This window comes from Anastrepha ludens, chromosome 3 (assembly GCF_028408465.1).
Source record: "Anastrepha ludens isolate Willacy chromosome 3, idAnaLude1.1, whole genome shotgun sequence".
NCBI classification, from domain to species: Eukaryota; Metazoa; Arthropoda; class Insecta; order Diptera; family Tephritidae; genus Anastrepha; species Anastrepha ludens.
Window position 1 is genome coordinate 96,557,880 of NC_071499.1, and position 25,545 is coordinate 96,583,424.

At 36.9% G+C, this 25,545-nt stretch overlaps 1 protein-coding gene across 2 annotated transcripts in view; it reads left to right on the forward strand.

Moving 5' to 3' along the window:
• The first annotated feature begins 11,361 nt into the window (after positions 1-11,361).
• LOC128858520 (cAMP-specific 3',5'-cyclic phosphodiesterase-like) overlaps positions 11,362-25,545 on the forward strand; it is an 88,957-nt gene continuing 74,773 nt past the window's right edge. Inside the window, exons 1-2 of one of the 2 annotated variants that reach the window (XM_054094881.1) lie at positions 11,362-11,706; positions 17,772-19,321. In XM_054094881.1, the coding sequence (XP_053950856.1) occupies positions 11,593-11,706; positions 17,772-19,321 (1,664 nt within the window). In that variant the 5' untranslated portion in view covers positions 11,362-11,592. The remainder of the gene's footprint in view (positions 11,707-17,771; positions 19,322-25,545) is intronic. The other variant, XM_054094882.1, reaches the window with a different exon arrangement.

The following is a 25,545-nucleotide window of genomic DNA, read 5'->3' on the forward strand; positions in this document are numbered from 1 at the left end:
CCTCGCAGGTATGCCCCGAACGCTACTTACAACTTTAAACGCGTTTTTCTCGAAATCACTTTTTTTAAACTGGCCGAAGACATAACTCGAACAAATCTTTACCGATTCTTACGAAATTTTGACAATACATTCGAAATACCTTTCTCCGGAGACGTACGTAGGATTTTTTATTTATATTACATAGTTTTTTTTTAATCAACAATTTTATGTCGTTCTTTATAGTGAAAATTGTAACTTTTTGTTCAAACGTGCACCATTTCGCGAAAAAACAAAATATCGAAAAAATCCTACGTACGTCTCTTTCTGTTGTTATATAGAAACTAAAAAAAATTTATTTTTTGATCCAGGACAAAAATTAAGGAGTTTACGTCTTCGGCAATGGACCCACTAGAAAAAAAGGCGCCTTAGGAGAACTGCTGGACAGCGGCCATTTTGAAATTAATTCAGACGAAAAATTTTGTATTTGTACCATGAAAGCTATATTATTAAACCTATTTTACAGATTTTCGATTGATTCCTTTGTTGAGTCAAAATAAATTCATAAAGTATGCCCATTTTTTGCGCTCTAGACCAGCTTCCCTCCTTAAGCCGTATGAGGAGAATATTTCACAGAATACGTTTGAACACAATTATATTGGTTACGGGAATAATCGATGCTGATACTATTTTTGTGTTCGCTCTAGTAATATGCTGGTTTTTTGGAGGTGCATAGGCCGGGCCGATTTGTGGGGAGGCAAAAAAATCGCCCATCGCTCTGTGAAAATCATATTCTAGGGATCAAAATAAGAAACTTTGCCGAAGGAACCATACCTCTAAAACGAATTCTGATGTCCCCCAATTTGGGTCGAACTTTTAGTGTCTTTTGTGGGTAGGCAAAAAATCTCCCATTGCTCAGTGAATATCATATTCTAGGGATCAAAATAAGAAACTTTACTGAAGGAACCATACCTCTAAAACGAATTCTGATGTCCCCCATTTTGGGTCGAACTTTTTAGTTTCTTTTCTCATGTAAAGGCCAAAAATGGTGATATTTTGAAATGGTTGTATGGGGAACCCCCAGGGGAGTTTCAGGGGGTGTGCCCCTGGCATGGGTGGATCAGCCGTCCAAAGTTAGTGGGGGTCGGTCATACATTTGGACTCGATTGGAGCACTCTAAATGGGTCGAAGTGGGATTTTTCGTTCGACTCAAATTGAGGGACATCAGAATTCGTTTTAGAGGTATGGTTCCTTCGGCAAAGTTTCTTATTTTGATCCCTAAAATACGATTTTCACAGAGCAATGAGCGATTTTTAAATCGACCCGCCCTAATATGTAAGGTCTCGATCGCAGAAGTTGGCCTTTGTTTGAAGCGTAAAGATCATTTTTTATCTGACGTCAAAAATGTTCACGTTCATCCCGAAAAAAGCATTTGCGGGAGTCATGCTTCATTATTACCTTTTAAAGAAAAGTGCGGCTGAAACGTGTCGAATATTGATACAGATTCTAAAGAGTGGTTACGACGCTTCCAAAGTGGCAATTTCGACGTGAGTGATAAAGATCGCGAAGGAGCACCGAAAAAATTCGAAGATACTCAGCTATAAAAATTATTGGATGAAGACGTATGTCGAATCTTGACGATATGTCTAAAGAGTTGGATGTTGACAGACCAACCGTCAGTAAACATTTGCACGCGATGGGAATGGTCCAGAAAGCAGGCAACTGTCAATTGAAGGAGAGGGATATCGAGAGATGTTTGTTGACGTGTGAGATGCTTATTGAACGGTAGAAAAGAAAAGGTTTTCTGCATCGCATCGTCACTGGCGATGGAAAATGGATCTATTATGATAACCCCAAGCATCGAAAATGTTGGAGCCTGCCATACGAGGGGTGCCTTGTATATGTCGGGATTTGGCAACCCTGGTGTTGCAATCTGGCAACTGACAGCTATATCGCAAAGTTTGACTTTTTTTGGCTTTTACGTACTCAGAACGTTTTGAAATACCAGCGCTATTTGTGTTGTTTACAGTAACTTAAAAGATTCATCTCGTTCCAAAAATGGAATTAAATCGTGAACATTTTCGTGCGATTATTTTTTACAACTTTCGACGTGGATTAACTCAGCAACATTTCATGGATGAACTTAATTCATTTTTTGGCGATGAAGCTCCATCAAGGACCAGTGTTTATCGATGGTATGGTGAATTCAATCGTGGTCGTAGTTCACTCCAAGACGAATTTCGTGAAGGTCGTCCAAAATCAGTTGTTGTTCCGAAAACCATTGATGCTGTGCGCGAACTGATATTGCAAGATCGTCATGTGACCTATCGTGAGATTGAGACAATCTTAGGCATTAGTGGGACCAGCATACATTCAATATTGCATAAACATTTGGCTGTCAAAAAAATTTGTTCGCGTTGGATCCCACACAATTCGTCAATCGCTCAAAAAAAGGCTCGTGTCGATTGGTCGAAGGAAATGCTCAAAAAATATGATCGCGAGGCTTCGAAACACGTCTATGACATCGTGATAGGTGATGAATCATGGATTTACGCGTTTGAGCCCGAAAGTAAACAGCAGTGCAGTCGACTGTATGGGTGTTTCAAGATGAGCCAAATCCAACAAAAGTTGTTCGCGCACGAAGCACTTCCAAGCAAATGGTCGCCTGTTTTTCGGAAAAATTGGACATGTCGCAACCGTACCACTAGAACAGCACAGAACAGTAAATTCTGAGTGGTACACAACCATTTGTTTGCCAGTTGTCTTCCGATCGCCAAAGACGGATCACTCTTCACCAGGACAATGCGAGCTCTCACACATCGGCTCAAACAACTGCATTTTTGAGCACCCAAAACATCGAATTAAAGTCCTGACTTGGCACCGAATGACTTCTTCCCGTACGTAAAAACAAACTGAGAGGTCAACGTTTTTCGACACCTGAAGAAGCGGTTGCGGCATTCAGAATGCATGTTTTGGAGGTACTTCATTCAGAGTGGCAAAAGTGCTTCGACAATTGGTTCAAACGCATGCAAAAGTGTATAGATCTTCATGGAGAATATTTTGAAAAACAAAGTGATTTCCGATGATTAAAATTTGTTTTTGTTCTCTAATCCCGACATATAAAAGGCACCCCTCGTATGAACGATTTCCATCGACAGCGAAAAAATTAGTCATGCTTCAAAGAATTGAAGGGACGGGACGGTAGACACGACAAACTGGTTTTGTTGCATGGCAACGTCAGGCCACACGTTGCTAAATCGATCCAGAAATATTTAGAGGGACTAAATTGGGAATTGCCCTACCCGTCGTATTTCCCAGACACTGCACCATCGGATTACTGTTTCGATCAATGCAGGTAGCCCTTATTGGAGAGCGGTTCACTTCGTACCAGAGCATCGCAAACTGGCGCAGTGAAAGGATCAAGTCAAAAGTTAAAGATGGAGTAAAGTTGTAGCTTCCAAAGGCACATACTTCATATAATATCATGTATTACTTAATTGTTTAATATAATCTTATTTCTCCTCTTGTTTAGTCTAAGTATTTTTACTTCGGGGGGCTTTGGAGCAATGCACTTGGTGTCTTTGGATGTTGTGTACCTAACACATTTCCAAGCTGCAATTGTTTCAGAAACTGTGTTAGAATTGCAAACGTATGTTATAAGCGAATAAAATATATATTTGTAGCAAATAGCGTAACTTGCTTATATGTATGTATTTCTTCTTATTAATTGTTGGTGTAACAACCTAAGTAATTTTGGGCAAACCACGCCAGTCCATATGTCAAAGACATAAAATTAAAAACATTGCGGTTTCCGGGCACCCGTGTCTGACAAGACTTTTTGGACTCGGGACGTGACTTTAACATATTCCTATTATAGCTAACGACTTAAGCTTCCAGGTAGCTTCTAAAATTTATATTCTATCGATGGATACAGCCTTTTAAAAGGGATCCTTGAACAGAAGAAATGCCAAACACGGGTGCCCAACCGAAGGTTTTCAAAAAATGTCCAACCGAGAACCCGAAGCAATTAAAAAAAAATTAGGACCACCTTATCATTCAACTAAAATTATAGTGATCTACTGATGGGACAACAAAGGTGACCGCGACCCTAAAGTTTCGGAGTCACTATTTCTCAAAAGAATGATGCCCGTAATTCAAGACTGGAAATTAATCCCAAATTACCAATTCGTCTTCACAAAAACACATGGTACCATCGCACAAGTACACATACTCGTAAATAATATTCACAAAGCCTTTGAACAGAAGAAAATTGCACAGCTGCATTTCTCGACATATCTCAAGCCAAATAAAGGCTACTCTACCCACAAATTATTATATATTTTTTAAATCTACCTAAAAAATCGGCCCTTTTTTGTAAAACAAACAGTCTCACCTCTGCGAAAGTTTAGTAGGTGTAACTCAAGCCAGTATTATGGGCCCCACCTTATACTTGCTTTACACTCATGATCAACCAGTTACTGAGGAAACTATAGTCGGAACTCCTTTAATCTTTTTAAATGACTGCCAGTTGATTAAATAAATCGATTTTTCTTAATGTAAATATTTTGCGGCAACGTTCACAGTAATTATTTCTAATCTCGCACCTACGTCTACTTCTAGTGCAAATTTGAATAGCGGAAAGTGCTTGTCTGTCAAAAAAAAAAAAACGAAGCTTTGACAATAACTCATCTGTCTGGTCGCCCTCATACCGTCTGCTGTCTATCAACTGAGTCGTTGTTTCCTAAACTGAAAGTTCAAATAGGCAGGAAAAAGGCGCAAAATAAACCAGAAACAAGCCGTAACTAACATTCACCCTGTTTCGAGCAGAACTAATAATTGGCACAAATCATTTACAGAAAGTGCTTTGCGCGATTGCAAATGCGATTGTGAATAAAATAAAACATAATGCACAAATGGTACGGCGTCAGCTTTGCCGCTGCCATCATTTATAGGTGATACACAAGCCAACTTTCTTCCTCACGACCCACCCTAACGATGTATGTTCACGCCAACGAGGCACAAATTATGTGCTGATAATTAGCGCTACATACTTCGTTCTCTTCATTTTGAGCCGAACTTAATGAAGCGGTATTTTGTATAAAATAATTGTTAGTTGCAATGTAAAATATTTTCCTAAATTTTTGAGAGAATGAGGAAGGAGTCAAGCAGATTATATTTACCTGGTTGTCGTCGCCGCCTAGCCTTAACCGACATTTGTGAATAGCTCATAATTCGTAACAAACAAATTTGGCAAAAAGTCAAAATCACTTCTAAATGGCTCTGCTTGTCGACCCACGTACTTCCACAGCAGCAGCAGCTAATTTTGTCAATCTCGTCTGTTGCCAGTGTTGTTGGTACCTCTAAAATGGCTGACTTTGCCACAGTTACTGGCTGAGTTGTTACTGGGTGCTGATAAGTGTTGGCAGAGAGTTCTTCCTTTGCCTTCCTCATAAAGTTGTTTCGTTGGATACCTCAATTGCTGGGCTTGTTTGTTTGGCTGTTGGAGGCTTGTTGTTATACTCGTTAATATCCTTATGATTTGGTGAACTTGATGTTAATTACCATCGAAAGGAATTTGAAGTGAACGAAGAGAATAAAGACTAAGAGAGAAAATAAATATAGTAGATGATAATATACTGTTAAACATTTAAAAACCAACATAATTAAAAAAACTATATACAAGGTGGCGCAACAGTAACCTTGCGATGTTTTTTTAACTATAATTTAAAAAAAAAATGAAAAACTTTGATTTTTCTTGTGGATTATTTTTATTCGGTCTTTAAATTTTTTTTACATCAAGTCGAGAATATGATGTCATGTAAATGGCCGCCACCACAGTTGATTGCCATTTGAGCCCTTTTTATGGCATTTTCCACACTTTGGCCAAAACTTCCGGCGATAGGTCCTCACATTCTTGACGGATATTGTCTTTAAGAGCTGCAAGAGTCTGAGGCTTCTTGACATAAACCCGCAACTTCAAAAAGCCCCACAAAAAGAAGTCTGGAGCGGTCAAATCGGGCGATCTTGCTGGCCAGTGCAAATCGCCAAAATGGGAGATTAGGCGCCCGGAAAATGCATCCTTCAGCATATCGGTTGTGGCACGTGCAGTGTGTGCCGTTGCACCGTCCTGTTGGAACCACATGTCTTCCAATCCCAATTCATCAAGTTGCGGTAAAAAGAACTCGTTGATCATTGCTCTGTGGCGCTCACCATTCACAGTAGCCGTTTGGCCCGCGACGTCTTCGAAAAAAAGGTCCGATAACTCCTCCAGCGAAAACAGCACACCATACAGTGACTTTGAGCGGGTGTAATGGCTCTTCGTGGGTTACACGCGGATTTTCAGTGCCCCAGAAGCGTAAATTTTGCTTATTTACGTACCCGCTAAGATGGAAATGGGCCTCATCACTCATGATTATTTTTGATGAAAAATTATCTTCCTCTTGGTGGTGAATAAGGATGGCTTGAGCGTATGTTAGATGCGATTGGCGGTCAGCAGCTAACAGCTGGTGCACCGTCTGGACTTTGTACGGAAACATCTTCAAATCTTGTACCAAAATTCGCTGTAAAGACTGTCGACTGATACCCATTTGCGTGGCACGTCGTCTGGCCGATGCAGAACGGCTACTTCGGGGTCTGCCACGCCTGGCAGCATCTCGTGTTGTGCCAGTCTCTTCGAGGCGAGCGGCTAAGCGCTGCAGTGTTTCACCAGTAGGCGTTGGACGGCGAAGAAATCTGCGACGAAATTCACGTTGTGCCAAAGTCACCGACCGATTATTGGGCAAATAAATAGTCAGCAATATTCCGCGTTCTGGAGCAGTGTAGCTTAACATTGTTTATTAACGGATATTTCGCATGTGTTTACTACACAAATGTCAAAACAGAACTGACATTAGGGGCCAATCGCAAAATTTATAGCATTTTCTGATAGGAGGATTACTTTAGCGCCACCTGTTACAAGCATTCGTATCGACTTAATTGATATGTTTGTATAATATGTGCAAATAATGTCTCTTATTTAAATTAAAAATAGTTTTATTAAAAATGCTAATAAAATTATGAAAGGGCTTACAAAACTTAGAATTTTGTGTATGCATCTTAATACGGCTAGTGGCTTAGATCGAGTTGGATTTTATCCCAGATTTCACTAAAGAAAAAGTTTATCTGGAAATGCGTTGTCCAATCGGGTACTTTAAACAAGATAAGTAATACTGCGGTGTCAGAGTTTAATTACAAAGGATAATCATTTAAATCGAGTAATTCATTTCGGGTGTATCAGCAACAACTGATGCTTTTTGCCATATTTTTCATATTGCCACGCTTCTCTAAAATTTTTTAACCTTCCTTGTTATTTAATCCCTTTTGTGCCATTGTTTTAGAAATTTTATAAAAGCTGCTAAAAATCGCTTCACACTTAATGCTCCCTTAACATTCCAATTTAGGTTGAAAAGTATGCTAAAAAATGTAAATTGTTTCTACTAACTACATTAGCGTTGCTTGCCAGTGATGTACCATTTTTGAATATTTTTCACATCCTTAGTCTATCAGTATACATCATGAGTTTGCATTAAGTAAATCTTATGTACTTAAGTATCTTATTTACATAAGGTGGAAGCATTTTCTCTTATTTGCTGAGACTCTTTTCTTTTATCAAATCAAATGTGGTTGGAAGAAAAATCAATAACTTAAAGTTTAGTTGTCAATACTTACTATCCACGTCATAGCGCACATATCCTCGAAAACCACTTAATTTGGTTATTTGCTCATCAAAATAGGAGCATATTGCAATTTAATCAATGAAAAATTTCTTTTATTAGCATTTTATTCCTAATCTCTTGTTTTAATTTATTTGATAAGTGTTGGTAAATAACCTCAAGATTTATATCAACTAATCATAGGATTTCCTTATCCGACAGGAATTGACATCACTAATTACTGAAGTTACAGAATTAAGTATTAATAGAGATCTGATGCGAATCGTATTCGCTATTAAAATCTGCAACCTCCAACGGCTCCTTCGTAATGTAAATCTTTTTTATCTGCAGCACAACACTTCAAGTAGCAATTTTTGTGGATTTGCCATATGGTTTGTTGCAATCCTTTCTTTAAATACGAGTTTGTGTGCTAAGTAGTCATTCAAGAAAGAAGACATATTTCAGCTTGGAAATGTAATGATGTTAAGTTAATAATATTCTCTATGCCTATGTAAATATTAAGTTCTTGCTTATAATCTGGACTACACTCAGAACCCTACTCTATGGTTTACAATTTTTTTGAATCGATTGTCGAAGATGCGTTCAAAAATCACTTTTCCATCGGACTCCCCGCTTTGTACTTTAATGGTATTCATTGGTGAGGTATTTGATTTGTATACACTAACCAGGATTTTGCGGTTGTTCTACTGGCTATTTAGTGATTTTATAAGAACAATTAGCAAAAATCTTTACGATATAATATATAAATCCTTCTTTTGCTCCGGATGTTTTATTTGGACGAAGTTGCAGACATTAAGCAGCTAATTGGAGCTTTAAGACAGCAAGGTGGTTCCTTTCGAATTAGATATAGTAAAAAGTTAGAGCTATTAATCAAAACATGGTACGATTCATTAAGCCCCAAAAGATAAGATGGTTCCGGCACGTTATGAAAATGCTCAGAGTGCGGGCAACACGAAAAGCGCTTGTACGAGTATTGTGCCTGGCTAGAGATCGAAGAAGAGAACGCGCGCAAAAAAAAAAATGGATCAAAGATCCCAAAATATAATTTTTCAATTTTCTTTAAGTTCTCGGAAGATGTCTGTTAATTAAGATTAATGACTCATTGGCAGTCAACGACAAAATTCTCAGCAGAGCTCTTTTATATTTTATAGATTATTTGTGTGCTCCCAGCTCAGAGGTTATTCGTTGAGCTCAGCTCAATTGTATCTAAGTTTTTTAGACTATTATTCGATGTTACCAGACGCACACATGCATAGGTTCATATAGGCGAGTATATGTGCTGATGTGTGTTCAATATTTTGTGTGGTTTTACTTAAACAGCTGTTTGGTAAACTTGTTCCTACCATTTAAACAATTGGTTTAAATGTAAATATTTTTAGATTATTGTTAGGAATAGACTTGGTGAGAATTCAGAATAAAGTTCTGACACTTGATTTGTTCATGTTGTTTGATGAAAATTCAAATGTTGAATCCTTGGTACTGACTTCGTAACAACGCATCCTAGTTTTCCAAAACCTTAGTAATAGTAGCTTGCTCCGCTCTAAGGATCTGAATCGTTAGTGGATTGGAATGGATAACTACGGCCCTTCACATCACCTCACAAACAAAATCTAGCGGCTTCAAATCATACCTCATAATTGCCCAACTGACATCAGCGAGATTACTGATAAAATCATTACCGAACTTGGCACGCAAAAGATCGATTGTGGCATGGGCTGTGGGGAATGACCCGCCCTCCTGCAGAAACCAAATATTATCCAAGCCAATGTCTTTAGTTTTCGGTCACAAGAAATCGTTTATCATACCTTAGTAGTACATTCTAACCGTTGGCCGAAATAGCGTTTTTAACAGCTTCAAAATTCGCAAAAAGCTCTGTTTGAATTACACAACGATATTGACATCATCGGCCTTAACAACTGCGCTGTTAGTTCTGCCTTCTCCAAACTGGATAAAGAGGCAAAGCGAATGGGTCTGGTGATGAACGAGGACAAAACGAAGTATCTCCTGTCATCAAACAAACAGTCGGCGCACTCGCGTATCGGCACCGACGTCACTGTTGACAGTTATAATTTTGAGGTTGTAAAGGACTTCGTATACTTAGGAACCAGCATTAACACCGGTAACAATGTCAGCCATGAAATCCAAAGTAGAATCTCTCTTGCTACTTTGGACTAAGTAGGCAATTGAGTAGTAAAGTCCTCTCTCGACGAACAAAACTAACATTCTATAAGACGCTCATCATGCCCGTCCTAACGTATGGCGCAGAAGCATGGACGATGACAACATCCGATGAAGCGACGCTTGGAGTGTTTGAGAGAAAGATTCTGCGTAAGATTTTTGGACCTTTGCACGTTGGCGACGGCGAATATCGCAGACGATGGAACGATGAGCTGTATGAGCTTTACGACGACATAGACAAAGCTCAGCGAATAAAGACGCAGCGGCTACGCTGTGGTCATGTCGTCCGAATGGATACAAACGCTCCGGCTCTGAAAGTATTCGATGCGGTACCAGCTGGTGGTAGTAGAGGACGAGGAAGGCCTCCTCTGCGTTAGAAAGATCAGGTGGAGAAGGACTTGGCTTCACTTGGTGTGTCCAATTGGCTCCGGTTAGCACGAGAGAGAAACGACACTTTGTGAACTCGGCCAAAATCGCGTAAGCGGTTATCGCGCCAATTAAGAAGAAGAAGAATAGAATTCCATGTTGTTTGCAAGAATCTTACTGAGTGATGTATAGACCCGAAAGTATTTACATACATTAGAGCCTTTTGATTGGACAGACATTTCAGAAGCTAGGTAAACCGTGTATACTCAAAAGTATTCCCTATATGAAATGGGATATCGTATTAGGGAAAATTGGCTACGGACTGTCGATATATGGGAATTGTGCAAAATCAAACTTGAGAACCGAAAAAACTCCACAAAATTCCGGAGTACTCTACAGTCTAAGTGCTTTCGTCATTACGCTCATTACTAACCCTCATGTGGAAAGTGGTCTTGAATCACTTCAGAATAGAATACAGAATATTATCTGCCACAAGTCTTCTATATAACTCGGTCACCACTACTAAAAAGAGAACCAGCAGCATGAAAAAACTTTCTGGAATATGCGCCTTATATCAACTGCTAGAAAGTTGGAAATTCATCTTACTAAGAGTCAATTAAAAAGCCAAATTCACCCACCCTGGGAACTAACTGGTAAATCATTCATCAACGTTTTGATTAAACTAAAAAAACAAGAAACTACTGCATCGTCTGCATCATACGCCTAACACTTTTTGGAAACAATACATCCTTTTAAAAATGAAAAATGACCACCTTCAACAACCACAGTGTAGCCCGTCTGTCATTTTTGCAATATCTCCCCACTAACCATCACCCATCCCTATGTCCCAGTCTCACACAAACATTCAGTGCCATTTTCAGAATATGTCCCTCTCTCTACCCTAAGAAAACCAAGCGACTTTCATACTAATATCATTTACAATTTGTTTAGCAGCCTTAATCTTAAATATTGCATTTACTCTTTCTTTTGTATATTAAATATCAATTAATATTGTATTATAATCAGCTTTACAATAGTTTGCACTGTAAACTCGAAAGCCGATAGCTTTAGTTGCTTATGCAAAAATATAAAAAACTTGTTAAATAATGGTTTTTCTTTCTTCTTGCAGATAAAGCAATCTATAAGAGAATCATTGCGCCACACAATTTATAGAAACCGTATTGAAGGCCGGAAATTAAAAAAGTATTTGATAAAAAAATGACGAAACAATATGCCCTAACCAAGCCACAAGTAATGTAAGAATACAAGACAATACATTTGGATGAGAGATGGAAAAGTAATTGAAGTGAAGGTTAGTTAGGTGAATGTTGTGACGAAACTTAAAAAAACAACGCTTATAATGCGTTTGTCCAAAATTACCCATCACATAGGATTTAAAAATGGCGCACAAAAGTTCGAACAACAACAGCAAATTGAACACACAGCGAAAACTCAAGCGACGGCTGGCGGCAAGGTTTGGCTATAACATAGTTAAAAGAAATAAGTGATATTCATGCATAAGAAAACGAAATAAAATATATAAAGACAATGAGAGAATTGTAGGAATATTATAAAAAAATAATCTAATAGCATGGAACAAATGATATATAAACTAACCATAATTATATAAAGTTCCACTTAAAGCGTCTATGTACTTGTATATGTACGTACGTATTTATATTTAAATATGATGTGAAAACAAAGTACCCCCAAAGTAAAGAAGGGAAAAATTTAGACAGAAACCCTAACAAAAGAATTCTTAGAAAAGTATTTATAAACAGCTTTCGATTCACCATCCGCCTAGCGAGTAGTGAATGTAATAAAAAATTTCGTCTAATCCAACGTTCCGTATGATTTGGCAGCACTGTATTATTTTGATTTTGACAAACTCTTATGAAATTCCATTGCTTTTTGAAGCAACCTACTTGAAAATACGCAAAATGGTTTCCTGCTATCATAGCGTGGGTATTTTAACTAGTAAAAAATAATTAAAACAATATCCCTACTTATATTTTGAAGCACTAGCCCAGGCATGTCGACTGTGAGTTAAGCGCCTAAAACCTAAAAGTTGCTTAAACATCGTTAAATTGTAGTTGCTTTTACCTACAAATGTTGACAGCGGAGCTCTTTAGCGACCAGACAATTGGTGACTCGAAAGCTGTTATTATTATATTTCGAATTATATACGAAATACTGTGGGCAAAAAGTAAGGTGAATTTGGTTGTAAAATGAAAAATCTTTATTTATTCTTGTAAATCAATTTCATCGCCTTCCAAATAATCCCCTCTCGATGAAATACACTTATGCCAACGATTTTTCAAATCCCCGAAACATGCCAAATATTCCATTTCCGGTATAGCCATCAGCAGCTTCTTCGATTCAGCTTTTATATCCTCAATCGACTCGAAAGTTTGAGTTTTGGGAATAGCCAGAAGTCACACGGAGCCAAATCAGGCGAATACGGTGGTTGTGGAACGATATGCGTGGAATTTTTCGCGAAATGGTCACGAAGAACGAGTGCAGTGTGAGACGGTGCATTATGGGGATGCAAAAACCAAGAGTTCTTGGCCCATAATTCTGGTCTTTTTAGACGAATTGCTTCACGTAAACGACGCATAACGCTCAAATAATATTCCTTATTAACAGTTTTGCCAGGTGGAAGATATTCATAGTGGCCACACCTCGAAAATCGAAAAAAAACTGTCATCATGACCTTTATTTTTGAACGACTTTGACGTGCTCTTTTCGGTCTGGCCTCGCCTTTAGCACGATATTCGCTTAATTGGTCGGTTGTTTCAGGGTCGTAAGCATAAATCCAAGTCTCATCTCCCGTAATGATGCATTTGAGCTCGTTCTGATAGTCTGAAAGCATTGTTTCACACACATCAACGCGACGACTTTTTTTCAAGAAATTGAGAGTTTTCGGTACCAAACGAGATTTGATTTTCGTAGGCCCAAATGGTCTTTCAAAATGGTTTTCACAGATCCTTCTGATATTCCGATCATATCAGTAAGGTCTTTAACAGTCAACCGACGATTTTTGAGCTCTAACTCCTTCACTTTATTGACGTGTTGGTCATCTGTTGACGTCGATGGTCGTCCGGAGCGCTCCAAGTCATCAACACGTTCTCGACTCTCTTTGAAGTCTTTGTACCACTTATAAACATTTTTCTGCGACATGGTCGAATCACCAAATGCCTTCTGCAACATGCTAAACGTTTCCGCAGCCGAAATTTCATTCCGCAAACAAAATTTGATGGCACTTCTCTGCTCAATCAAATCAGACATTGTAAAAATCGAAAAATGCACTCTTGGTCGTTTGGTAAACACAAGCGTAAATATATTACTGATAATGACATTCATTTGAAAGCTGGCCCAGATGTTATTAACAGTGCTGCCAACTCATGAAACAAATAACTAGAGCGAAATTTTAATCCCGCGAAGTTTGACAAATAAATTCACCTTCTTTTTTGCCCACAGTATAGTAATTTCCACAAATAGCAATTTCTTACATCAAATACAAGTAATGCAACTAGTTAAAGCGCAAAAAGTAATCAGTAGTCGGATACACCTTATTGTTGAGTTTTTAAAGTGGTGAAGTATTGTGGTGAAGTCCAACTTGCTAAAATGCTAGTGAGCGATGAAAATGCAAATGGACACAATCTCATCCAGATGGGATCACAAAACGTGAATTTTTAATCTCCTTTGGGGGATATATAATTGTGGAACAGCAGCAAAGCATCAAGCCCATATATTATTAGCGGATACGATTTAAATTGGCTTTGCAGGTATAGAATTGAATTTATTTTAGGTTACAACACATTTAATGGTATATGAGATAAACTCATATTTTATTTCAATATTCAATCTAAACTAATAAATCGTTTTATGCATTTTGTTGCATTCCCTAAAATGAAAATACTTTGGATACGGTATATATTGCATGCGTCATTTCAATTAGTATATCGATTGAAGTATGTGAAATAAAGTAAATTTCAATAAGGACAAAATTCCCGTCATGGATAACGGTGCTTATGTAGAAACACTGCTCCTGATAAAGCTTTCCCTCGAGATAAAATTTATCTCGGTATTCACACAGCAACCCCACTCACACCAATTAGCTGGGGAAATTAAGCTTTCAATTTCTTCATTCAGTTTGGTATTCACACACAAGAGATTTTGCTTATAACATATGTATATAAAAGTAGTATTTGACAGCCAAAAGTGTGTTGAATGGGTTTATGAACAATTCGATGTGAGGAAGCTGATAAAATTTGTTCTAAAAACCAAAAACTTAAGGGGGTAGTATGGTTAATTCGGTGTAAAACAAGCATATTTTTCGAAATTTTTTTTGTCGACACAGTTGATTTATTCAAAATTTTAAAATTACTTCATTATAAAGTCATATTTAAAGAATATTGTGTGAAATTTTCATTGATTTTTATGAAGAAATGAGTTGGTGGCAGCGAATCTTCGCGGACGTCTCATAAAAAAGTTTTATTGCGGTGTCCCTCAGAACTCATTACTGGATCAACTAAAATCAAAAAACCAAATTGATTTCATCAGCTAATAAAGTTTCGCAGGTAACAACGTCGAATTTTTTTTTTTTTTTTTTTTTTAATTTTTTAAAGCGCTTTGAAGTCAAAACACCGATTTTTCCTAAAAAAAACCTGAAAACTTTGTTGTTTTAAAATATGACAAAACTTAAAAAAAAAAAAAAACTCGACGTCATTACCTCGTGAATAAAGTAAAGAAACAAAAAAACCAAATTTGAAAAGAATCGGTGCAGTAGATATGAATCTACAGTGGACACCGACCGTAAAAAAGGCAAGTGTGAGAAAAACGCGTTTAAAGATTTGTGAAGATTTTTACAGCGTGAAATCCGGTTGGAGAGGTAGATACTTAATCCTTTGTGTCTTTGTCAATTTTACTCTAATGCACTTCAAACTTTCACACAATAATCTTAAGATGTTATAGAATAATTTAAAAAAAAAAAAAAAAAAAAATTAAAAAAAAAAAAATACCATACTACCCCCTTAAGGACTAATAGCAGCAGTTATTGTATAGAATTAAATACGTAGTAAAAAATGGCAAATGAAATTCAAATTATTCTTGTTTATTATAAAATTATATTTATATAGAATTATACGTATATATATATATATATATATAATATATATATATATATATAATTGGCGCGTACACCCTTTTTGGGTGTTTAACCGAGCTCCTCCTCCTATTGTGGTGGGCGTCTTGATGTTGTTCCACAAATGGCGACTCCGAACGGCAGATATTTTTATGAAGAGCTTTTTCATGGCAGATATACACTCGGAGGTTTGCATTACACATTGTCTGCCGAGGGGCGACCGCTATTAGAAAAATGTTTTTCTTAATTTTGATCTTTCACCGAGATTCGAACCGACGTTCGCTCTCTAAATTTCGAATGGTAGTCACGCACCAACTCATTCGGCCACGGCGGCCGCCATTATAGAATTTGGGGGGGCTAGGGTTAATTCCACTAAAAATATGCACTTATTTATGAATTTTTTTTTGGAAAGAGGATTCATGTAAATTTAGTTATCTAATTAGTATACTGTAAACTCATATTTCAAAAATATTTTCAAAAATTTTCAAAAAAAAAAATTACTAATATAAATTGAGCCGTTGACAGCAGATCTACGCAGACGTCTCGAAAAAAAGGCAATTTGCCGTGGACAGTTTTTCTCAGCATTGGATCATCTGAAATCAAAAAATCAAAGAGTTTTCATTAGGTAATCAATTGTCCGAGGTAACCCTGTTAAAAAAAAAATTTTTTTCAATTTTTTTTAACATTTGAAGTAGAAGTGCGATTTTTAGACGATAAATCGCATAATATTGTTTATTGTAAAATAAATAAAAATTGAAAAAAAACCTCCCAGGGTTACCTCGGTAATTATGTAGAGGAAGTGTGTAAAAAATTTCAGGAAGATCGGTGGAGTAGATTCAGAGAAAAAGTGTCCACCGACTTGAAAAACGTCGTTTTCCAGAAAATCGATTTAAAGTTTTCTATAGCAGGTAGCCGAGTCGGAGCGGCCAACGGTTATAATGCTCTAACTTTGTGAGTTTTGCACCGATTGACTTAAAATTTGGACACAACATTCTTGAGATTATGTACATTCATTTTCTCAAATAAACCAAAATCGATTTTTTTTTAATATACCCTAAAAACCCTAGCCCCCCCTTAAATTTATTCACGATCAATTTTCATTGTTATATCGTTTTTCATCTATTTAATTTCTATATATATATGTACCTGTATATATACATATACAATATGTATTTATATTTTGTCATTTCGTTTCTTAATTGAACAGACGCAATTTTGTTTCATCATATATCAGAGTTATACAAATACTTATAGTTGTCAAATCCAATGTGAACAGTACTTTTTAAAAATAGAAATAAAAAAAAATTTGTTTCCGAATTAACATAAATTTATTCTATTTATAATATATTATTTTTCAATTGCACAGTGTAAAAGCATCTTGAGGGAAGTTTTTAGATGATACAAAGTTACTGTTACGTTTACGCGCGTTTACTTCTCGTCTATTCATGAACTTTTGACTGTATACATAGCATCAGTTACTCTATAAGAGAATCTGTAGGTAACCTCGTTAGTAACCTTCTTTTTACTTAGGAACGCAGGGAGTACAAAACATCTTCCTTTTTTCCTCGACATTAGAAGAGTTTTCCATGGTAATGTTTCATATCCATAAATATCCGAGATAGCTTTTAAAATAAAATCCCAACATCAACAATAAGCGTCAAGATCAGTACAAAAATCTCAGTATATTTATTGGCGTATACACAAAGCCCATATTTTATAAAATATAAATAACATTTTTCCAATATCCGCCGTGTGGCCGTTTATGGATGCCGATTCTTTTGGTGAATTTTTGGATGATATTTGGGCATAATTGGGGATATATCTCGGCAGTTTTATGGCGACTTATATCCCTCAAATCTTCGCTTATTGCTGGCTTATTCATATAAACTATCCTAGAGAATAGGCTCTTTTAAAAGAGAGGCCATCGAACTGTGTCGGCTGCAAAAAAAAAATTCTTCTAAAACATAAATTCGAACATAAAAGACCCCTTAATTATTTGGATGTGCTTAGTTTCAACAAATAATTTCGTCAAACGAATGGGTAATTTACCATTAGAATTGATTGTACAATGTTGCTCAATCAAACTATAAGCATATGACCTGGTTTTTTCGCGCCATAGTCCATGCACTCATTTCCCGTTTCTTTCAGTCCCATTTGCATAATTCAGGTTGAATTTTAGTGCAATACTTCGCTTTAATTGATTGCAACTCTATAATTTGTTTAGTGTTATATATGGCATAACTCACTCTAAATTTTTAAAATACCTATGTACATATATACGTATATAGCTAGCAGAAACAAGCTTCTAGCACCTACTTGTAAATTCTTTTCATTAATTCTATTGAACTATTATCCTTTCGTAAAATTTCCCAACATACTGCTTCGTCTCGCAGCGATTCAGTGGCAGTCATAGTATCTACAGCAACAGTAATTGTGGAAGCGCTCGCGGCAGTGGCAGTGGCAGCGGGAGTGGTGCCAGCGGTGGTGCTGCCACCAACAATCGCGGCAGCATCGGAAACGGTAGTTGTGTGTCGTCGTCGACGACCTCAGCTTCAGCAGCAACATCAACCAAGAAGCGCAAATCAAAGCCGACAAAGTGTTTTAGTAGCACAGTGTTTCGCTGTTGCATACCTTGTCGCGGGGGCGGCTCAGCAGCCCCCGCCACAAGTCCGCCCCATTCGTCCACATCGCCTGTGGATGATGTGAACAACGGCACGACCATTACCTCAATTGCAGCTCAGAAGAAGTGCACAAAAGCAGCATACGATAAAAAAAGAGACGGTACTGCCATTAGCGCGCCCCGTGCCGAACTTGAACCTGACGTAGACGCTGATATCGACGCCGAAGTAGCCGCCGTAGCAGCAAACGGTAAAAGACATTCACTTGCCGACACGATTGCCACATCGGCAACTACACCCATATCATTGAAGACGCTCATAAACGATAGTGAGGAAGAACTTGAGCATCCACAGTTAAGCGTTGCTGATATCGCAGCTGCCACACTTGCCACCGGTATTGTGGCACGTAAAGCCGAACCGGAAACTTTGAGTGACGCAAGTGTCTCACCGACCGCAGCTATACAGCAGCTGCCATTTGTTGGAGCCCGTTTGAACGCCGCACTCGGCACACCAGCAGGCGGCAGCAGCGCGCTTGGTGTAGGCGTGCCGGCAGTGACTACCTTTGCCACTGCCATTGGCCAAACGACCACCGCAACAACGTTGCAGCAACAACAACAAGTAACGCCGCCACCACCACCCGCCGCACAATCAGCGCCGCGTGTGTCGCAATCGCAAACCTCGCCACTACCGCATATTAAAGAAGAAGAAGAGTCCGAGCATAGCAGCAACCGCCAGCAATACTCACCGCCCGCCGACGCAGAGCAGAGTGCTGTCGGCACATTAAACACAGTCAGTGATAGCAGTGAAAGTACACACGCGCCAGCATCGACAAATACTTCGGTTTCGGCGCCAACTAGCGGCGGAGCTGGTGGCAGCAGCGCTTTTCATTGTCATCAAGAATTAGTCACACCAAGCGCTTCAACTCCTTCGCCGCGTATAAAACTCAAATTTCGTAAGCAACACAAATCGGGTTGGTCTCGTTCAGTTTTTGCGTCCAGTAGCGCTACCGGTACCAGTGGCGCTGGTGGTGGTGGAAGCAGCGGCGGCGGAGGCGGTGGTAGCAGTAGTGGTGGGGGTGGCGGCAGCGGTAGCGGAGGTGCTACCTCAAACGAGACTCTCGCGTCTAACGGCAGCAACACCAATACAGCAACCAGCGCTAGCAGCAGCGGACTACATCGGATTTCATTGTCATCGGTACCCCACGTGTCCAGTTCACAGCTCCTACCAGCCACCAAGATGCAGGCCGAACAGGGCTCCATTGGTGATCTGCAGAAATACCACAGTAGATATTTGAAGAATCGACGGCACACTCTAGCAAATGTTCGGTAAGTACAACAGTTACTCGTATAAGAATAAAAAATAAAAAAATAAACTTTTAAAAAATATGTGGTAATGATAACATCTACAAATTCCCTATTTTACATTTATTTTTTTATTTATTTGCTATTAGAAAAATAAGAATAAAGTCATTATATTTTACTTAAAATTGGCAGATCTAGCGGCTAAGACCTTCCGCCTTGAGCGAGTTCACACAATTTTTCGAGAATTTGCTCTCCGCTCATAAAATTTTTCTCTCTCACTACACACCTTCTTACTATTTCCGTTCCCAACTAATTGATTCCTACACTTAAGGACAGATGATCCATTTTAGCGTGCGCATTGGTGATTTACCCTTTAGAAGTCATTATTATTATTACATCGTTCAAAGGTGTAAATAAATACTTCGTGGATGTTGTGTTTTTTTTAAGATCAAACAATTTTTGAAATTAATAATGATTAGTGAATAATCAGTTGTTTTTGCATTCAATCACTATGCAAAACGTGTCAAAGTAAGTTATAACCTGTAATATAATCAAATAAAGGGTGATTGTTTAAGAGCTATAGGAAAGTTTTTCAAAAAAAACACACGTAAAATTCAGAAAACTGCATGAAATTTTTATTTAAATCGATAGTACAGTCCATATAATTTAATGTTTGAAGATTATTTCATGCAAATGTTGACCGCGACTGCGCTTCAAATGGTCCATCCGCTTAGTCCAATTTTGGCATACTCTTTCCAATGTTTCGGCCGGTATCCCACATATAAATACTTTAATGTTGTCTTCCAATGCGTTAATTGAAGCAGGCTTGTCTGAATAGAATTGAGCTTTCACATAGCCCCACAAAAAATAATCTAAAGGCAATTGACAGCTCCCGAACGTGAAATAAAATGTTCACCGAACTCAACAAGTCCATTGTTACGCGTGCTGTGTGGCCTGTGGCACCGTCTTGCTAAAACCACATGCCATGTAAGTCAAGCTCTTGCATTTTAGGCAAAAAAAAGTTGGATATCATTTCACGGTAGCGCTCACCATTCACAGTTACGTTACGATTCGCAGCATCTTTGAAGAAGTACGGTCCAATAATACCTCCAGCCCATAAACCGCACCAAACTGTGACCTTTTCTGGATACATTGGTAGCTCTTGCAATTCTTCTGGCTGATCTTCATTCCAAAATCGACAAATCTGCTTATTTACGTACCCATTGATCCAAAAATGAGCTTCGTCGCTGAACACAATTTTTCGATAAAAAAGTGGATGTTCAACCAACTTTCCAAGAGCCCTTTCACCAAAAATTCTGCGTTGCGGTAGGTCGTTCGGCTTCAATTCTTGCACCACCTGTATTTTGAAAGGCTTCACACTTAAATCCTTTCGCAAAATTTTTCACGTTGTTGAGTAACAGAGGCCCAATTGCTGCGAACGGCGACGAATCGATAATTGATGGTCATCATTAACACTGGCCGATACAGCTGCGATATTTTCTTCAGTTCGCGCTCTACGTAACCATGTTGGTGGTTTGATGTCCAATAATGTATATTTGGTTCTAAATGTATTCACAATAGCTCGAATAGCCGCTTCAGTGGGTCGATTAAACTGCCCATAAAAGAACCTGACCATAGAAGAAACGCGCGATAAACTTTCCTAACAGAACACGCATTTTTATAATAAAATTCAATGATTTGCAAGCGTTGCTCGTTTGTAAGACGATTCATGGTTAAATTATAGACCAAACTGAAGATGCTTGACAGTGAAACAAAACACGAAACGTGCGTCAGCTGTTTAAACCAACTGTTTAAAAATATGATAGCTAAAAAACCACCCGTTAGTTATAATAGTTGTAGTTTGTGTAATTATCTGCGATAGCAATGTTCGTAGTAAAAAGTGGTGGTGAGTGTTATTTTCATACATTTTGGAGATGGTTATGCTAATAACTGGTATTTACCTGTGATACGTATTGATGCACCCAAGGATCAACTCATGTACGTCACTGTGTACAAAAAAAATCGTGCCAGTCTATGTCGGTGGTTCCGAGCATACTTCAAAGTGGAATTGGTCCACCAAAAATTGAAAAACAGTTAAGGTGTGTCTTTTGTTATTCAAGAGTGCGGTGCCTAAGAACACTTTGTGTCGAGAAAGTATGTTCATACTTAAGCGGTATTCATTTGAGTACACTCCTGTAATCTCCTGGAAATTATGTTTATATTATTTTTTCTTTGATTTTGTGTTTGAAAAATGGGTCCAAAATTATAATATTGTATATGTGTTCTTTTCATTTGATTTCTAATGGGTCAACAACATAACTGTCTTTATCGACTGTCTTTCTCTTTCAGAAAATATTGCTTATAATCAAGAATAATATATTAGAAAGAAGATTACGCCCATTAGAGCGAACGTGACGTCACGTTTGCTGAGTTGTGCAGTATTGCCAACCATTTGCCCTTCGCAATAAATTTAGTGCTTTTTTATACCCAAAATGCAAAAATGTTTAAGTTTCGTGTTTGTTTCTTTTTTTAATTTAAAGCTACCGAACCTTTAAAATAAAAAACAAACTATATTAATAAAACAAAAAAAAGGTTAAAAAAGGTCACTCTGAGAAGATTTTAGTGCGAATGAAAATTTTTTTACTCTTATAAAATTTGATAATTTGAAATTGATATTAAATGCCCCTCTCTCAACTTTTCTTAAGATTGAACACCTTTTTACACATTTTAAAAAGCCTTTGAATTTATTGAATGCGAATTAAAACCATAGAGGTGTAATCGTTTCTTCCGGTCATCAATCCTTAGTGAGAAATAGGACGTTAAGAGTTATATTCATTGTAAAAATAAACAAGAAAATACCAGAAAATACTAAAGAAACCATATTGACATTTTTACAAAAAGAGTACCTTATCTAGTTAATATACATAACTTCAAATATAGCAAAAAAGTCGCTCCCTTAACAAGAGAGTCTCGCTTAACAAAAAAAAACTCATAAATTAAATTGTACATAAGCATAACACATTTATTAAAAAAAACGCACATTTTAAAGACAATTTGTCACGCATACAAAGTTCTTTAAGTGATTCAATAAAAATTTGTTGGGTTATTTTCTTTGAATGGGCATTTTAGTGCGTTTTTATATCCAAAGCTAGGCAACACTGCAGTAGCGAGAGAGAGATTTGGCTGCCGAAAGCAGCATCTGGCAATGCCACCAGATGTTAAAAAAAAGTAAAGCTAAATAAAACTGAGTGAATTATTTAAATATATTAATTATTAAAAAAAGTATATTTTACAAAATTATAAACATGACATTTTAATTAGAACAGCTAGAAAAATGTCATGAAGAAAGAAGTGCTAAATCAAGTTACGAAAATGGTAGTCTGGCCATACTGGAGCTAAAACCACGTAGCTAGTTGTCAAATTCGCTGAGCGCAAAGTAACGGGACCACGATAGGCGCCATCTCATCATTCTTTCCATCATGGCTTTTAATATTCCCCATAGAGTTCTTCGCCGTTTGGATTTCTTGCTTTTCCTAGAAGTATGATAGCTATTGTGCCAATCCTCTCATATCTAGAACCTGTTTTGAGCTAAATTTATTCTTCCATGCTTTTGAATTTTATTTAACGCAATCAAGTCCTACTTCAGTTAAATGCTTTATTATTTAATCTTACCGTATGAATTTAATATTTGTCCTCATTTTAAGCTTGAACCACACTTACATTAATGTTAGCTGTGTGGTCTGCATGAATACTTTGTATTCCAGGACTTGAAATAAATTTAATTAAATATCTGTGTATATCTAGTCTGTAAGGTTTTTGTAATCGTAAATTTCTAAATAAATAAGTAAAAAAAAAATGCAAATTTTTTACAGAACGTGCATCGCCAATTTTAACTCGCCCCTTTAAATATGCTACATGAATAAACTTAATTTGCTCTACTGACGTTCGTTGCTGCTGTGTGACATTTGTGGCGGCACGTGGCCACCATGCCAGTTACTCAATTGACTATGAATGTCAAACGCTTGCAAGTATGAATTGACTACAAATTGAGTACTGGACGTCCTGCTGGTTTAAAGAAGTATAGTGAGACTGTCGGCAATGTTGCGGCAACATACAGAATTATGTTATTAAATGTATTCAAATATACATACATACAGATATGGGTTATGCGCACGGACTGTTTTGCATCTGCTTCTTGGTAATTTAATTGATTTAAGTGGAATCCGGAGATTTAGATTTTTTGTTAAACAGGTCGTCATTAAGGGGGTCCTCTAGTTTCTTGGGTCGAAAATATCGAATTTTTTTTTTTTTCATAAATCACATTTACAACATGTGTTAAAAGTATGTGCTGAAGGATTTTTCGATATTCGAAGTGGCTCACAAGTTACGGCCTTGAACGGAGCAGGTATACTTAGCGCGCTCAACGCTGCGCGAACTTTGAAACGCGTTTTTCTCGAAACACTATTTTTCAAAATAGTGACCACGATATTTCAAAAACTACTGAACCGATCTTGTTCAAATATATACCTCATCTTTAATATATTATAAGCCAGCGATTGAACTAGGATTATCATGATTGCTTCGATAGTTTTTTTCCTATGAGCGAAAAAATTAAGAAAAAATAAGTAAAAAATAGAATTTAATTTTCAAAAGTGTATACAAAAATTAATTTTTGTAATTAAGAATTCATTCTAGTTCAATCGCTAGTCTTAAATATGAAGATTAAAATGTCGTTTGGTTTTTCGATTTCAGATAAGCCAAACAGCCGCAATCTTGGTCACCGTCAAGCACCTCTTTTACTTTATGTCTTCTTGTCGGCCACTATACCTTTTATTCTATTATATATTTTGTCTTCAAAAAATTTGTAAAGCTCATTTAAATGTTACTAAAGATTATGTGAACACAATGAGATTTATTATTATTTTGATCGTTTGCCCGTTAAAAATTATTGAAAACCCCGAAAAAAAACAGACGAGAAACTAGAGGACCCCCTTAAATATTACGCCTAGGATGCGTGTATTTTGGAGCTCCTTTTTGGAGCAGACCTGTGAACAAAAGGCTAACTAAAATCCTTAATCGAGCTATCTTCGCTCTGCCTCTACGATCAACAAAGGCATTAAAATTGTTTTAAGTAAAACTTTTTTCAAAATATTAAAATTTGTACAGAGTGTTTAAAAACCAACAAATTTTAAATTTTGATTAATTTAATTTTTGTTTAATTTAAAAATTGTTAATCAGAACTTTCACCAAATTTTAAGGTATACAGTTCGAAAAATTATTGAATTTTAGCAAGTTTAAAGTGACCAAGAATTGCTATAGATATTTTTTGTAAACTTTGTCCTGCGTTATATGTAAAAACCATCTGTATATGATATAACATAAAGAACAGTGTGAATATTGTTAAAAAACAATGCACGGACCTATGGTATGAATGGATTTGTAGCTCACGGTATTAAGCAGGGATTAAAAAACATAAAAAAATAGTAGAATTCCACCCTTTCTTCAAAATTGTCGTATTTTTGAATTTTGCTGATTTGGAGTCCGCAAATTTATATTAATTATTTTCTAATATTCAGATAACTTGCAACTACCTTATGGTTATCATTAATCGCTTTTTATGATAAACGGGTCTACTGAAGTTCACTTTCAATTTTAACAAAAACGTAATCAAATGTCTTGATGTTCATTCGAATATATTAAGAAAAATGTATGGGATGTATTCTTAACACTCATCAGTCCCTGGCGAAAAATGTCAATTTGACTCAACATCAAAACATAAAATTTAAACATTAGAAAAGGGAAAAGTAAACGAAGTGTGTTTTTCTGTATATTTATAGAAAACAAAAAGAATACATAATATAGGAAAATATATACAAAATAAAAAAGATATTAATTGTGCATCCCACTGAATTTTATCATCGACTATTCGACTGTTTGAAAGGTTTGGTAAGAACAAAATAGCTTTCAACTAAAGCTAAGTCCTGCAATTAATCTATATATTTATACCGATTTTTCATGCCGTTTTTCATTAGTAAGATGACAATAAATTTTATAACTTTATTTTATATAAAAAGTTAAAGTTTATTTTATATAAAGTAAAAAAACTAAAAAATAAAATTTCTTTTTTAACACATTGACTGCCAAGGCACTTTCAGCAAATAAGATGCTCTGAGGCCACTGCACTTTTTTTTTAAATCTCATCAGAGACGTCAAAATTGGAATTTAGGGTAGTGCTGGTAATATTTTCT